Here is a 13,002-nt window from a genome sequence, read left to right on the forward strand (position 1 = left end):
GTTTTAGCATTTTTGATTTGTTTTGTTTTCTTTAAAAGTAAGGTTAGCTTACATGTGAATTTTGTAAGTTTTTGTAGTATCTTCAACTCCTGGAAATTGTAAACAGATGACACATGTAAGTTTTTTTTGGATTTTTGTATTTTGCAGCTATGATTATTGTATTTTTGTATTGTCTATGTTTTGTAACTGTTTGTGGTGACACAAAAATAAATGTTAAATTTTGTTTGTTAACATTTTGTTTATTTTTTTTTTCTAACCTTTTTTATTGAGTTTAATTTGAAAAAGATATATTTTTTTATGTTTAATAATTATATCTCCAGTTGCAACTAGCTGGTTGTAATAGGTATAATTAGGCACCTCAAGTGGCGCCCTATATTAAATTTCTTGAGGTGTTTCCTGTTTCGTTTTGTTTTTGTTTGTCCCAAGAGATTTATGACCATTTATTTCATTTTTCTGTAGTTGCCCCAATTCAAACCCCCTTGTCTTTTACTTATCCACGACCCCAGCTCTCCTGCCAAAACCTGAGTGCCCGTTCGCACAAGTAGCGTTTATTTTGCTTACCCTATCTTCGCCCCAAGAATTTCTATCCCCCATCTTCTACCCCTAAAAGTAATACCCCTATGGTAGGCAAAATATTATCGTTACAATTTGACAACTGATAATTGGTATACCAGTGTCAATCTGGCAGCCAGACTGCTCATGAGAAATACTCATCTCACGGGAACATTGCGGTCTAACCGAAAAGGCAATCCTGCTGCAGTGGTGGGTTCTAGACTAAATAAAGGCGAGATCAAAGCTCAGCAGTCAAACCATGGAGTAACCGTTTGTAAATGGAAAGATAAGAGGGATGTGTTAGTGCTCAGCACATGTCACACAGATTCAATGGTTGAAGTCACGCGACGACACGGAGCTGCAATGATGAAACCAGAAATCGTGGTAAGCTACAATAAATCAAAAGCGTTTATCGATCTCTCTGACCAGATGAATGCCTACTCTCCGTGCTTGAGGAGAACTCTCAAATGGTACCGCCGTCTCATTCTGGATTGCATACTAGGCACAACCATGGTAAATGCATTTGTTATGTACAATGCAAACAATCCAAATAATAAGCTTAGTGTGACGGATTTCAGGCATAAGGTTGCTGAAGAACTTCTCTATCCTACCGAAGAAGCACCCCTTACACCAGCCCCACTACCTGCCAGAGAACACAGATTGCAAGCTGTTGAGGGACTTTATCAAAAAGTAAAGAGGAGGTGCACTGGTTGCTATGAACGTCTTAAGCGTGAACGAGATCGTAAATATGCTGCAGCTCACACCAAAAAAGTCATCACCAAATGTTCATCTTGTGACAAATTCTTCTGCCTTTCTTGTTTCAATGAAAAACATCCTTAAATTAGGTCACATGCATGAATTGAATGTGCTAAGAAGTGTTTAGTTTTATTATAAGCATTGTATTGTTAGTTTTGTTAGTTCGAATTTCATAGTTTTTTTTTTGTAAATTGTATGATTCTTTATTTTGTCCATAATAAAAAACAATTAACTGCATTATCTTGACTAAATTATTCATATTTTCCTTCCAAAATGATGTAGACCATTGTATGCTTAATACACATGCTATCAGAAAACCAAGTAGACCAAGGTGTAGCCTGGTACCACGGCAACATTTTCTCCAAAAGAAATACATTGAAACGTGATCCCAATACGAGCCACATGTACAGAATTACAACAGTGTCGTATGGCCCCCATGGGGATCACATGTACCCAAGTTCAAATGGCAGTGTGATCCCCATAGGGGTCACATGCACCAGACTATAAGAGACTATGATCCCCATAAGGGTCACGTGGCGACCAATCTGTTAATAACAATCCGCATCATTTAAAGATCATAGACAAAAAAATCGATTTAGGAAAAAATAAATAAACTTTAAAGGTCTCTCCTGTAAAAGTTACATTTTGGACTTGTGTCTATTGTACCGCCCTCCATAGATATGTTATTTAGTGAAACAGAATGGAGTGAGTTTTTATCATATCAAGATTTAATCAATAAATTTATAGTGAATGGTGAAAATCAAGACTTGATCGATGTCAAAAATTTTTGGATTAGTTTTGAAAGGTTTCAAGACATTAAGGCCTTAAAAATATTAAGTGGTCACGCTACTGTATGGTTAGGTGGCAATTCCATTTCAGAGCTGTGGAGATTACTTCCAATAATTAACCATAATCTACAATCACTGAAGGAGCAGCACTTTTTCGGTACCTTCAAAATAATTCAACTTGGAGTTAAAAATGTAGAAGATGTAATTACTGCAGCGCTTAGTATTATGGAACCTATAAAGTTTGTTAATCCTATTACCTATAGTTTAGCGTTGGAACTAATATAGAAGTATCCCAATCTACTAAAGAATGAAGAAGGTGACATTTAGGGAAAGCAAACATTATTTGGAGGAGGAAAAAGAGAATTTAATTTCAATAATAGAAAAAAAAACGACAGTGCTTGGTCTAAACAAAAGCATATAACATGGGAGAAAATTGCTAGTGAATATAACAGCACATGTAAAACTGGCATTCGACGTGGGACGCAGTTAAAACTGTTAAAACTGTGAGGGATTGAAAAAGAAGCTTAAAAACAAAAAGCTGATGATAAGGTAGGTAGTATAAAATTATTTGTTGTTTATATATGATAATAAATTGCAATTTTTACAGGTTCAGACATATATCACAGGAGGTGGTACGAAGGTACCACTTATAAAACCGCAAGATGAACGCATTCTTGCCATTATGGGGCCTCAACTAGTCATAATTGAAAACATATATGATAGTAATAACATACCTGATGTTATTTATCAAGGTAAGATTTAATATTATTTGAGAAAATAAAATAGTCAAGATTAAATAACATCTAACCAATTAAACACTATACATGCCACAATTATGTTCACATTGTTTCTGCAATTACAAATTGATTTTAATAATACAAATGCATTGATCCTTATTTTGCTTACAGGTGATATAAGCAACTGCGAAGAAGATAGTGCATCAGCAATACCACTATCCAGTATTGAGGAGATTGCCAGCACTTCCACCTGCAGTGTCTTACCCAATATCGTAATGAGAGGTAATAATATAATTTTAAGCACTATAAACGCCAATCTAATAATTTTTACTTATAGATAATGTGTCAACCCCAAAAATAAGGGATTGGGCAACAGCTAATACTACCCCTTCTGATTGTATCCAAGGTAGGATTTAATATCATTTTACCTCAATACTACAGTTGCTAAAATCTAATAGTGTTCAATGTATGTCGAACTAAACATTTGAGTAATTACAATAAGCTGGTTGTTTCTATATTTAAAAAGTAGAGCATGGCATAGGAGATAAGCCCTTTCTACTTCTGTTAGGACTCTAGGTTGGTCCGAATGATATTAAACTATCAATATATATTGTCTTATATACAAACTAGAGGCATTATTTTTCAAAAAAGTAAAACAAAAATAACTTAGGAATTGTTTTAATTTGAAGCATGTTCATAATTTCTTTAAATTATTCCCTTTAGTAAATTATTTTCACGCCGCCCATGCCTGCATATCTTCCTCAAATAACCGACACTACCGAGCGATTCGTTACGCCTTTTTTTTAACAAAGAAATAACTTCGCCAAATGCTCCTTCTTCTTTTTGTCTTGTTTTGGTACATAAAAATCTTTCCTAATAACAAAGGAAAAAGGACCTATTGTGAAATCTCCGAGCTACCTTCTCAGAAAAACAGAAGAGTTGTTTTTCGCAGAAAGTTTACTTTCCATTGGTAAAAGCTATGAAAATGAACCCCAGTAGCCCGGCTATTTAATGTCAATTTCGCGTGGCATCCTTCAGCCAATATCCCCTCCCTATTTTCAACCTTCGCTGGTCTAAGCCCTTCTAAGTTCACAATCCGATGTTCATTTCCAAGTTGGTTCCTGTGGCAAGCGGTCTTATCTTCGACAATCGGCGGTAAGTGGATTTTCAATTCACCCTTATTTATCTTTACACAGTGTGTCTTATATTAATTATTTTCTCTTTTGTCAAACAGACGTCTTCCAATTGAAGTCACTTCTGTTTGCCGTTCAGATTCTACGCCGTTCAGATTCTACACCGTTCAGATTTTACACCGATTCATATTCTACACCGTTCATATTCTACACCGTTCATAGTTTACACCGTTCATACGTGTACACTATTGAAACATTCACCGCTACGTTCGTTCACCTCGATCATCAGTCATCTTTATTTTATCTCAACTACCTGTACTACTCCGGTCTAGCTGCCTCTTTTCGTCGGCCTAAGACAATCTAAGGGATTACGTTAGGAAGACCGCAATGTATTGTGGGCGTGTCATCCCAACTACCTGTTGTACGGACCGAAGTCAAGTGCCTTATTGAGGGCGCAATACCATTATCTGAATACACCTGTTTCGTGAGTATAAGTTTTATTGACTAAACTGCGATAACGAAATCTTTAGAAGTTGATTTATGACTCCAGTTCAGTGTACATTCTTATTTATGGAGGTTTAGTTTGACTGAGTATAAAAATACAGGATAATATATACGTATAAATAACGTACAATTTATTTTATATGTAGATTATATTTCTGATAAATTCTATTCTTAGATTTGAAGTGATCACGATCAAAAACCTAGTAACTTCATGTTTAGGTATCCTCAAGGCATAAAATTCACTTGCTTGCCAAATATTGACGTAGATATAATTATGTTCCTTGCCTTTTTCTAATTCTTGAGGATAATAAATTATTTATAACTATTTTTCAAAGAGATATTTTTTGTTTGTAATTAATAATAAGTTACGCAATAATCATGCCATTTAACTGTTCAATAAAATTTGGTATAGTACATTTACTTTAACAAATATACCTAAATATAATTTTGTTAAAGAACTATTTGCTTTTTATTTCTTTTATATTTTTTTATATAATTTGAATTTATATTTTTGTGTTTCTCTTCCAGGCATTTTTTATTGAATTATATTATTATTTGTTTGATCGTATATTTTGAGTATATGTGTCGAAATATTAGGAGTGTACCGCATAATTCCGATACCTTTTCTCTCACGGTTTACTTTATTCTCGCGTGAGTTCTCTAGCTGTACCTTACCTTTCTCGTCATCCTTTTCTATGTGCCTTAAGGTTTCCCTGTTCCTCTAAAAATAGGGTGGTGCCCAAATAACTTTTCTTCTCTTATCTCTTATCTTCTCTTCTAACTTCTTGTCTTTGTGTTGTAAGTACTTCTTTAATTGATCCGTGATATTTGAGCTGTAACAAGAACCCCGACCAAGATACCTCTACCAGACTGAAGCCCGAGCCTAGTACCGTTCTTTGTGTAACCTCCAACCAATCATCTCGAGGGTACAAATTCAGTTGACAAATTTAGTAAAAACACATTTGAAATACCGTTATTAAAATCCACAAGGAACAATTAATTTCCTATAATAGACTATATATCCCAAACAATTTGTAGTGAAAATCTTTTATATGAGTTTTATTATTTAAAAAATGTTTTGGGCTAAATTACAGAACATTTTTTAAATAAATATTCTATGTTCAGTGTTACTACAAGGTATACATGTTTAAAACCACAAAATAGATTTAAATGTTATTAAATTGGTTTTAGATTACATAATTTTATAGGATCTTAATAATAAGGATAAGTTTTAAGTAAATTCACTTCATGGCAACGTAAACTCCCACATGAGTTACTAGTCTAGAGATGTATTGTCCATTCGGATATTGGGTAGCTACTTTAAACATCCTATAAAATTAGCAGCAAATATATAATCTAATACCAATTTAAAGTATTTGCTGCCATGAATTTAGTGGCTTTAAACATTTATACCTTGTAGCAGCAATTAAGATAGAATATTTATTCTGAAAACGTTCTGTACTTTAGCTTGAAAGGGTTTTTAAATCAATATATCTTTTATAAAGGATTTTTAACTAAAATTTTATTTACATTTATTACCTACTATTCCCTTTAGGCACATCCCACATGCCTAAAGAGAAAGGTATTTGATCAGTGCGTCCTCCCAGTCTTGACGTACGGAGCAGAAACACTTACCTTAACAAAAGCAGCAGCTACCAAACTGAGAGTCACGCAGAGAAGAATGGAGCGGTCCATGTTAGGAATAACTCTGCGAGACAGAATAACCAACGAAGACATCAGGAGAAGAACCGGAGTGACTGACATCATCGAGAAGATAGCCAGACTAAAATGGAGATGGGCAGGACACATAGCCAGAATGACAGATGGGCGATGGACAAAGAGGTTATTGGAATGGAGGCCAAGGGAAGACAAGAGAAGCGTCGGTCGACCACCTACAAGATGGACTGACGATTTAAGAAAACTCAATAAAAACTGGATGAGAGCGGCGCAAGATAGACGGGGTTGGAAACATGAGGAAGAGGCCTATATTCAGCAGTGGACTCTTGAGGCTGGATGATGACCTACTATTCCATATAATATACAAATGATACAAATTTAAGAAAGCAATTAAATCACTGATCTTATATTCGAATAACTGTGGTGGGCAAAACAGAAACTTTTTAAGTGTTATCTTATGCAGCTGTCTATTTCCAAGTTAGTATTATTGCATGAGGGAGACAGCATGCATGCTGTAATTGAAAACGGCGAAAAAACGTCAGTCGGTATTGTATGTTCCTGAACAATGGATTACTTTGATAAGAATGGCCAAAACTGTCGGAAAAGTATATAATGTAACAGAAATGTCACAAGAAGACTTCCTAGATTTCAAAAGCCTCGTTGGCAACAAAAATTGGAAAACTAACAATGGAAACGGAATGATCAAAATCAGTCAAATAAAGGAAATCAGTACTTCATATAACACACCAAATGTTTTTTTTTAAGTATTATTTAAGTTCCGATTCTATCAGGTGTGATCTAACAAAAGCAAAAAGGGGACCGTCCATCTCGTATTGATCAATTTCCATCTAAAGCAGCGATTCCCTAACTGTGGTACGCGACGATTATTAAAGTGGTACGCAAGCAGCCATAGGACATACACTGTAAAATTTACTGAGTTGATAACCCCACGCCGCGTGGGGGCGCCGTCACGTCTAGTTTGCATTAAGCTCCGCCTATTTTGATGGACAGCGCATCTTTCGGCGGCCGCGACGCGAGTCAAACAGTGACAAAGCTATCGAGCGTCCGCACGCACGTCCAACCAGCTAGCATTCGTGAAATTACCTATCTAATTACCTAAGTCAAGTTTAATATATTTGAATTAACATGGATAAGTGGCTTAGTAGTGTAAAAAGACCTTGTGCTCAAAATAATGGACCACCAAGTTCATCTCAAGAATTAAATTGTGCAGTGATTCAAGATGATGTTAAAAATTCTTTACCATCGAGTTCCACTTCGGAGCCAGATTGTGCGGTAATTCAAGAGGATAAAATACCTACTAAAATTCGAAAAATTACTAGAAAATATGACCCAGAATGCATAAATATTGGATTTACGGTGACGGATGTAAATAATGAGCCACCTCAGTGTGTCATCTGCTTTGAAATTTTATCAAATCAACGTATGAAACCCTCATTACTGAATCGTCATTTTAACACAAACCATTCTACATTAATTAGTAAGCAAACCGAAGGATTTTTTCACCCGAAAATTAACAGAAATGAAAAGCACTAAGAAAGTCATGTCTTCATTTACTGGTAGTACCGAAAAATCAGTAGAGGCATCATTCTTAGTTAGCCTAAGAATTGCAAAGTCAGGAAAAGCTCACACAATTGGCGAAGAGTTGTTGTTACCTGCAGCAAAAGATATGGTTACCTCTATGTTGGGTGAGGCGTCAGCTAAAACGCTAGAACTGATATCACTGTCCAATAATACCGTTCAACGTAGGATCGACAGTATGGCATCAAATGTTAAAAATAAAGTCATCAATCATGTAAAAAGTAGCGATTTCTTTTCGATACAACTTGATCAGAGTACAGGGCCCTGATTCTATTTCATTTCGATGTCGAAATTTAAAAGCGACTACGCCATGACAGTCGCAATCGCTAGCGATTCTCATTCATTTCGATTGTAGTTAAAACTGCGGATATTTACTTTATCATTTTGACACTGCTGAAAATTTGGGTTGGCCCTCTTGTTTATTGGCTGCACGCTGCACTACGCTTGTTGAATGTTTGTTTTGTTTACGTTACGTGAACGTATTGAGTTGTTAAATCATAAATAGTGGACATTCGCAATTATATTTTGAATTGAAAGAAAAGATGGCAAGGAAAGAAAAAAGGCGATGTGGGAGATCCTTAAGTTATAACCACAAAGGTTAATATAGCCACTAAGATTTGACTTAGTGGTTATATTCTAATATATTTTTAAATTTACCGCAGCTTAGTAATATACTTGCCCTAAACTTTTTGGGTATCCTAGAGGCATAAACACCATCTTCCAAATATGCTTCTAATACCCTTATCAAATAATTTGCAGCTTGTTTATTAAGCCGGAATTGCTGCCTAAAGGCGCATCCACATTATGTCATGCCTTGCCGATCGGCAAAGCCGCATGTAGTACGGACGCAATTGCGGCTTGGGTTCGGGGCCGAAAGCCGAACCGATTCCAAACCCGATTGATGGCGGTCTCGATGAAAGAGAACCGTACCGATCAGTGTAGTGTGTACGTTTGTATGTAGGCAATCCTCGTCGGCATTCAGTGAGGGATCAGTGCAATTGATCACGAAGTCATCTCGTGGCCTGTCGATTCACAATAATTGCGTGCTTTATTGTTATTCGGGAAATGGAGTGGAATGAAGAAAATACACAAAACCTACTTGAAATGTATCATGAGCGCCCCGTTCTGTGGAACAGCCGATTGGCAGATTATAAAGACCGGAACAAACGTCGCGATGCATTGTTGGAAATAAGCGTATCTTTTGGAGTGGAGAAAGAGGAAATCGAAAAAAAGATTAGATATCTCTTAAGTCACTTTGCACGGGAAGTAAAAAAAGAGAAAGATTCAGAAAAAAGTGGTAATGGAACCGAAGAAACTTACAAAAGTAAATGGTTTGCGTATAAGTTAATGGAATTTCTGAAGGATAAGAATAAACCTATTGTAACGCAAGATTCAGAGGTATGTATATCATATTTACACTGTAGTAGATACTTTATTCATTCTTAATAATTGAGTTCATATTTATACATAAATTTGAAAATATTGATATAATCATATTGGTATATCGTATTTCATTTATCATATTGAAAAGGCAATGCTCCTTGAGAAATGAAGAATTCGGCCAATTCGTTTCTCACATTTTGTGCCGCAGCTCCACTCCTTCTTGCCCTTCTGCCAAAACTGAGCAATTCATTAGAGGAAGCATTTCGTTTCCAAAGCCCAGGATTAATTGCTCCAGTATCCGAACATTCTACATCAATCATTCCAGGTGGAGTGTAAAGATTTCTTGAAGTGTTTTTTCGCAAGAAATTGTGTAGGTGAATTAAGGCCAAAACTACGTTCGTTGCAGTTTCTGGTTCCAACAACATGGGCCTACGAAGCACTCGGAAAACAGCACTTAAAATGCCAAAAGCATTTTCTGACACTCTTCTTGCGCGGTTCAATCGATAGTTGAATATTCTATTTTTTGAACCTTTTTCCTGATGTCCTGCGAATGGCTTCATAATGTTTGTTGATAGTGGGAATGCGTCATCCGCCACAAAAACAAATGGAACATCAGTGCTTCGTCCTAGTAATGAACAAGCAGGTGGAAGGTTTAGGGTATTTTCTTCAAAGCACTCTTTGAAATATGAATCGTTGAATACGCCCCCGTCCGATATTCGTCCCTGAGATCCCACGTTTGCATATATAAAATTATAATTTGCGTCTACAACAGCGAACAAGACAATGCTAAAGAAGCTCTTGTAGTTGAAAAAATCGGTTCCTGAATTTATAGGAGCTTGTATTGATATATGTTTGCCGTCCATAGCTCCGACACAATTTGGAAAATTCCATTTGTCGTTGAACTGCTTGGCTATAAAGTACCAACTTTCGTTAGTTTTAGTCATCTGAAAATAAAAGTTACATACCATAAACAGACGAACGAACTATAAATTGCAAAGCAAAAAAGTGGATTAATTTAGAAATTAATATTTTGTTTCAGGGTAAACGAAAACGAAAGGAAGAAGATTCACAAGAAGTAGAAACAGACGATGGAGAAGAGTCGCTACAAGTATTGGAACAGAGCATTGATGGTTCCGAAAATGATGTTGGAACAACAGCTCAATCTCAATCTAAATCAAACTCAATTGTGAATTCCAGTGGTCGAAAAAGTATTTACCAATTGTAAACGAGGCAGTGAATCTTATGCGATCTATTACTACTAAAAGGGCTGAAAAGGATGAATTTTCATTGTTTGGTGAACAAGTTGCAATGAAGCTTCGAAAAATTGTGTCGCCATTTGCTAGATTTTCCGTTCAGAATATAATTAAATAATACTTACACAAATTTGATGTCCATATTTTTCACGAATATTACTATCACATGTATTCAAATATCCAAAACAAACGAAACCTTTTACCACTGGTTCTCAGTGACGGACTTCTCAAGACAGACTGGGACTCAACATTGATAATATTGATATTTTATCTGCATCAACTCATGTACATGTTCCAAATAAGGACAGTTATTCACTGAATATAGCCATCAAACCAGCAGTCACCAATTTTGTTGAAGGAGATTTGCAAACCGGTAGTCGTACATTTCCACCAGGGGACTACTCTAAATACCAATCGTTGAGCTGTTCAGAGATATTTGAATGTTTTTTCTCCGACGATTTGCTTCAAATAATTTTACATGAAACGGTAAACTATGCTTTATTTCAAAATTGTCCTAATCCTAATCTGACCATAGAAGAATTAAAAGTTTTTATTGGTATTCTGATCCTCAGTGGAATTAATGTTTTGCCATCGAAAAGAAGTTATTGGGAAAACTCAGATGATATGAAAAATATTATGATATCAGAAGCCATGCGCCGTGATAGATTCTTGCAAATATGCAGATTTATTCATTTTGCTGATAATAACAATTGCTCTGATAAAATGTACAAGCTTCGGCTAATTACAGACCACTTAAAATCAAGTTTTCTTAAACACTTTATACCTGAACCAAATCTTTCCTACGATGAATCGATGATTCGGTATTTTGGTCGCCATGGATGTAAACAATTCATCCGTGGCAAACCAGTAAGATTTGGATACAAAGTTTGGTCGTTGAATACTCCGAATGGTTACTTGGTGAATTTTGAAGTATACCAAGGAAAAAATCCTAGATCAAATTCTAATTATGAATCAATTTTTGGAAAACCAACGGCTCCTCTACTGCAAATGATTGAGGAACTAAAGGAAAAAGGAAACTTTCCGTACAATTTTTTTTTTCGATAACTTGTTTACAAATCCAAATTTATTATGTACTCTAAAAGCTAATGGTTATACTGGAACCGGCACTATAAGGGAAAACCGCTTGCCAAAGGACTGCCCTCTTCCTTCAAAAAAGGAGGTTGAAAAACAAAGAAGAGGATACTTTTCATACATTTTAGACAGGGAAACGGGAAAAGTGTATGTTAGATGGATGGACAATAATGTTGTCACCCTTGCTAGTACGAGTTATGGTATTGAGCCAGTGAAGGCAGTAGACAGGTTTAACAGAAAAGAAAAGAAAATACTTCCCATACCAAGGCCTAATCTTATAGCGGAATACAATAAAAATATGGATGGAACTGACCAAATGGACAACAACATATCTTGGTAAGTTTGTCTCTTTGTCTGCCTTTAGAATATAATTTTTTATCTGATTGTAGTTATCGCATTGGTATTAGATCAAAGAAATGGTACTGGCCCATATTTACGTATCTAATTGATGCTGCATTACAGAATGCATGGATTTTGTACAGAAAAAGTGGCCGAAAAATTAGTCAACTAGATTTTAGACGAAGTATTTACCAGGTAAATAAACAGGTAGAAGGAAGCTATTCAGTAGTACTCTTGTGTTTCTTTTCTTTATTTCAGACGTATTTAACAAGATACAGGGTACAACCGAAAGCTACTGGACGAGCACCGAAAGCAGCAGCGAGTGATTTTCGAGTTAGCAATGATATTAGATATGATGGAATGCATCATTACATTATTACAGTCCCCGAAGGTAAAAGGCGAAGATGTGGGGGTGACAATTGCAATAGTAGGGGACGAACAATGTGCTGCAAATGTAATATTGGACTTTGTATAGATTGTTTTCGAATGTTTCATAATCAATAGTTAATTTTTATAAAAAATTTTTTTGTGTATAATATAGGTTGCGCCTAACGAGCCCATATGGGAACAGCTATTTTAAAGCATCTTGTTGTTCCTAATAAAAAAATATGGTCAAAAGTATGTTGTAGGGTCTTATTTTAGTCATTATTATTGTAAATTTTTAAAATTTTAAGAAATTTTTTTTTCTCGGCGTTAATGGGTTAATACTGTTCTATTTGAAGCAGAAATGGGCAAATACGATAATCCTCATTTCATAAATCATTCTCATCCATCTACTCCACAAGCATATCCACTGCAATCATTCAATGTTGCCCATAATTCAATACCATCTCCAGGACATTACCCCAATACATTAAGTGGTCGGAGTTCGACATCAACTTCTACTATTAATCAAGATGAGGACATTCACACTCTCTTATTGCAGTTGTAATTTCTTATATTTTTAAATATATAACAAACTACGATGAATAGTTATTTTTTCTTACCTTTACGTAATCTTGAAGAGCATCTATGAGCGCTTTGCATACCTCTGCAACACATTTTGAAATAGTTTGCTTAGATATTTTGAAGGTATACATGAGAGAATGGTAGGAATCTCCACTGGCAAAAAAACGTAGCGTAACTGCAAGTCGTTCAGAGGCAGGAATTGCTGCTCTAAATGACGTATCTTTTATTGAAATAACAGGTC

General features: G+C 35.6%; 2 protein-coding genes across 2 annotated transcripts; both read left to right on the top strand.

Moving 5' to 3' along the window:
- The first annotated feature begins 7,293 nt into the window (after nucleotides 1–7,293).
- LOC140450667 (zinc finger MYM-type protein 6-like) lies at nucleotides 7,294–7,701 on the top strand. Its single transcript, XM_072544331.1, has one exon. It carries the CDS (start codon nucleotides 7,294–7,296, stop codon nucleotides 7,699–7,701), a length of 408 nt encoding a protein of 135 aa, XP_072400432.1.
- Nucleotides 7,702–8,775: 1,074 nt separating this feature from the next.
- On the top strand, nucleotides 8,776–12,744 carry LOC140450668 (uncharacterized). Its single transcript, XM_072544332.1, has 6 exons — nucleotides 8,776–9,144; nucleotides 10,169–10,337; nucleotides 11,486–11,810; nucleotides 11,864–12,008; nucleotides 12,072–12,267; nucleotides 12,536–12,744. The coding sequence occupies exons 1-6, from the start codon at nucleotides 8,812–8,814 to the stop codon at nucleotides 12,742–12,744; spliced, it is 1,377 nt and encodes a 458-aa protein (XP_072400433.1). The 5' UTR covers nucleotides 8,776–8,811.
- Nucleotides 12,745–13,002: the final 258 nt, after the last annotated feature.

This window comes from Diabrotica undecimpunctata, chromosome 9 (genome assembly GCF_040954645.1).
Source record: "Diabrotica undecimpunctata isolate CICGRU chromosome 9, icDiaUnde3, whole genome shotgun sequence".
NCBI classification, from domain to species: domain Eukaryota; kingdom Metazoa; phylum Arthropoda; class Insecta; order Coleoptera; family Chrysomelidae; genus Diabrotica; species Diabrotica undecimpunctata.

Bases quoted from the DNA above. Each gene is read 5' to 3' on its own strand.
- LOC140450668 (XM_072544332.1), top strand. From the start codon at position 8,812: ATGGAGTGGAATGAAGAAAATACACAAAACCTACTTGAAATGTATCAT. The intron at 12,009-12,071 runs GTAAATAAACAG...TCTTTATTTCAG, and splicing joins TTAGACGAAGTATTTACCAG to ACGTATTTAACAAGATACAG. The intron at 12,268-12,535 runs GTAATATTGGAC...TTCTATTTGAAG, and splicing joins ACGAACAATGTGCTGCAAAT to CAGAAATGGGCAAATACGAT.
- LOC140450667 (XM_072544331.1), top strand. From the start codon at position 7,294: ATGGATAAGTGGCTTAGTAGTGTAAAAAGACCTTGTGCTCAAAATAAT.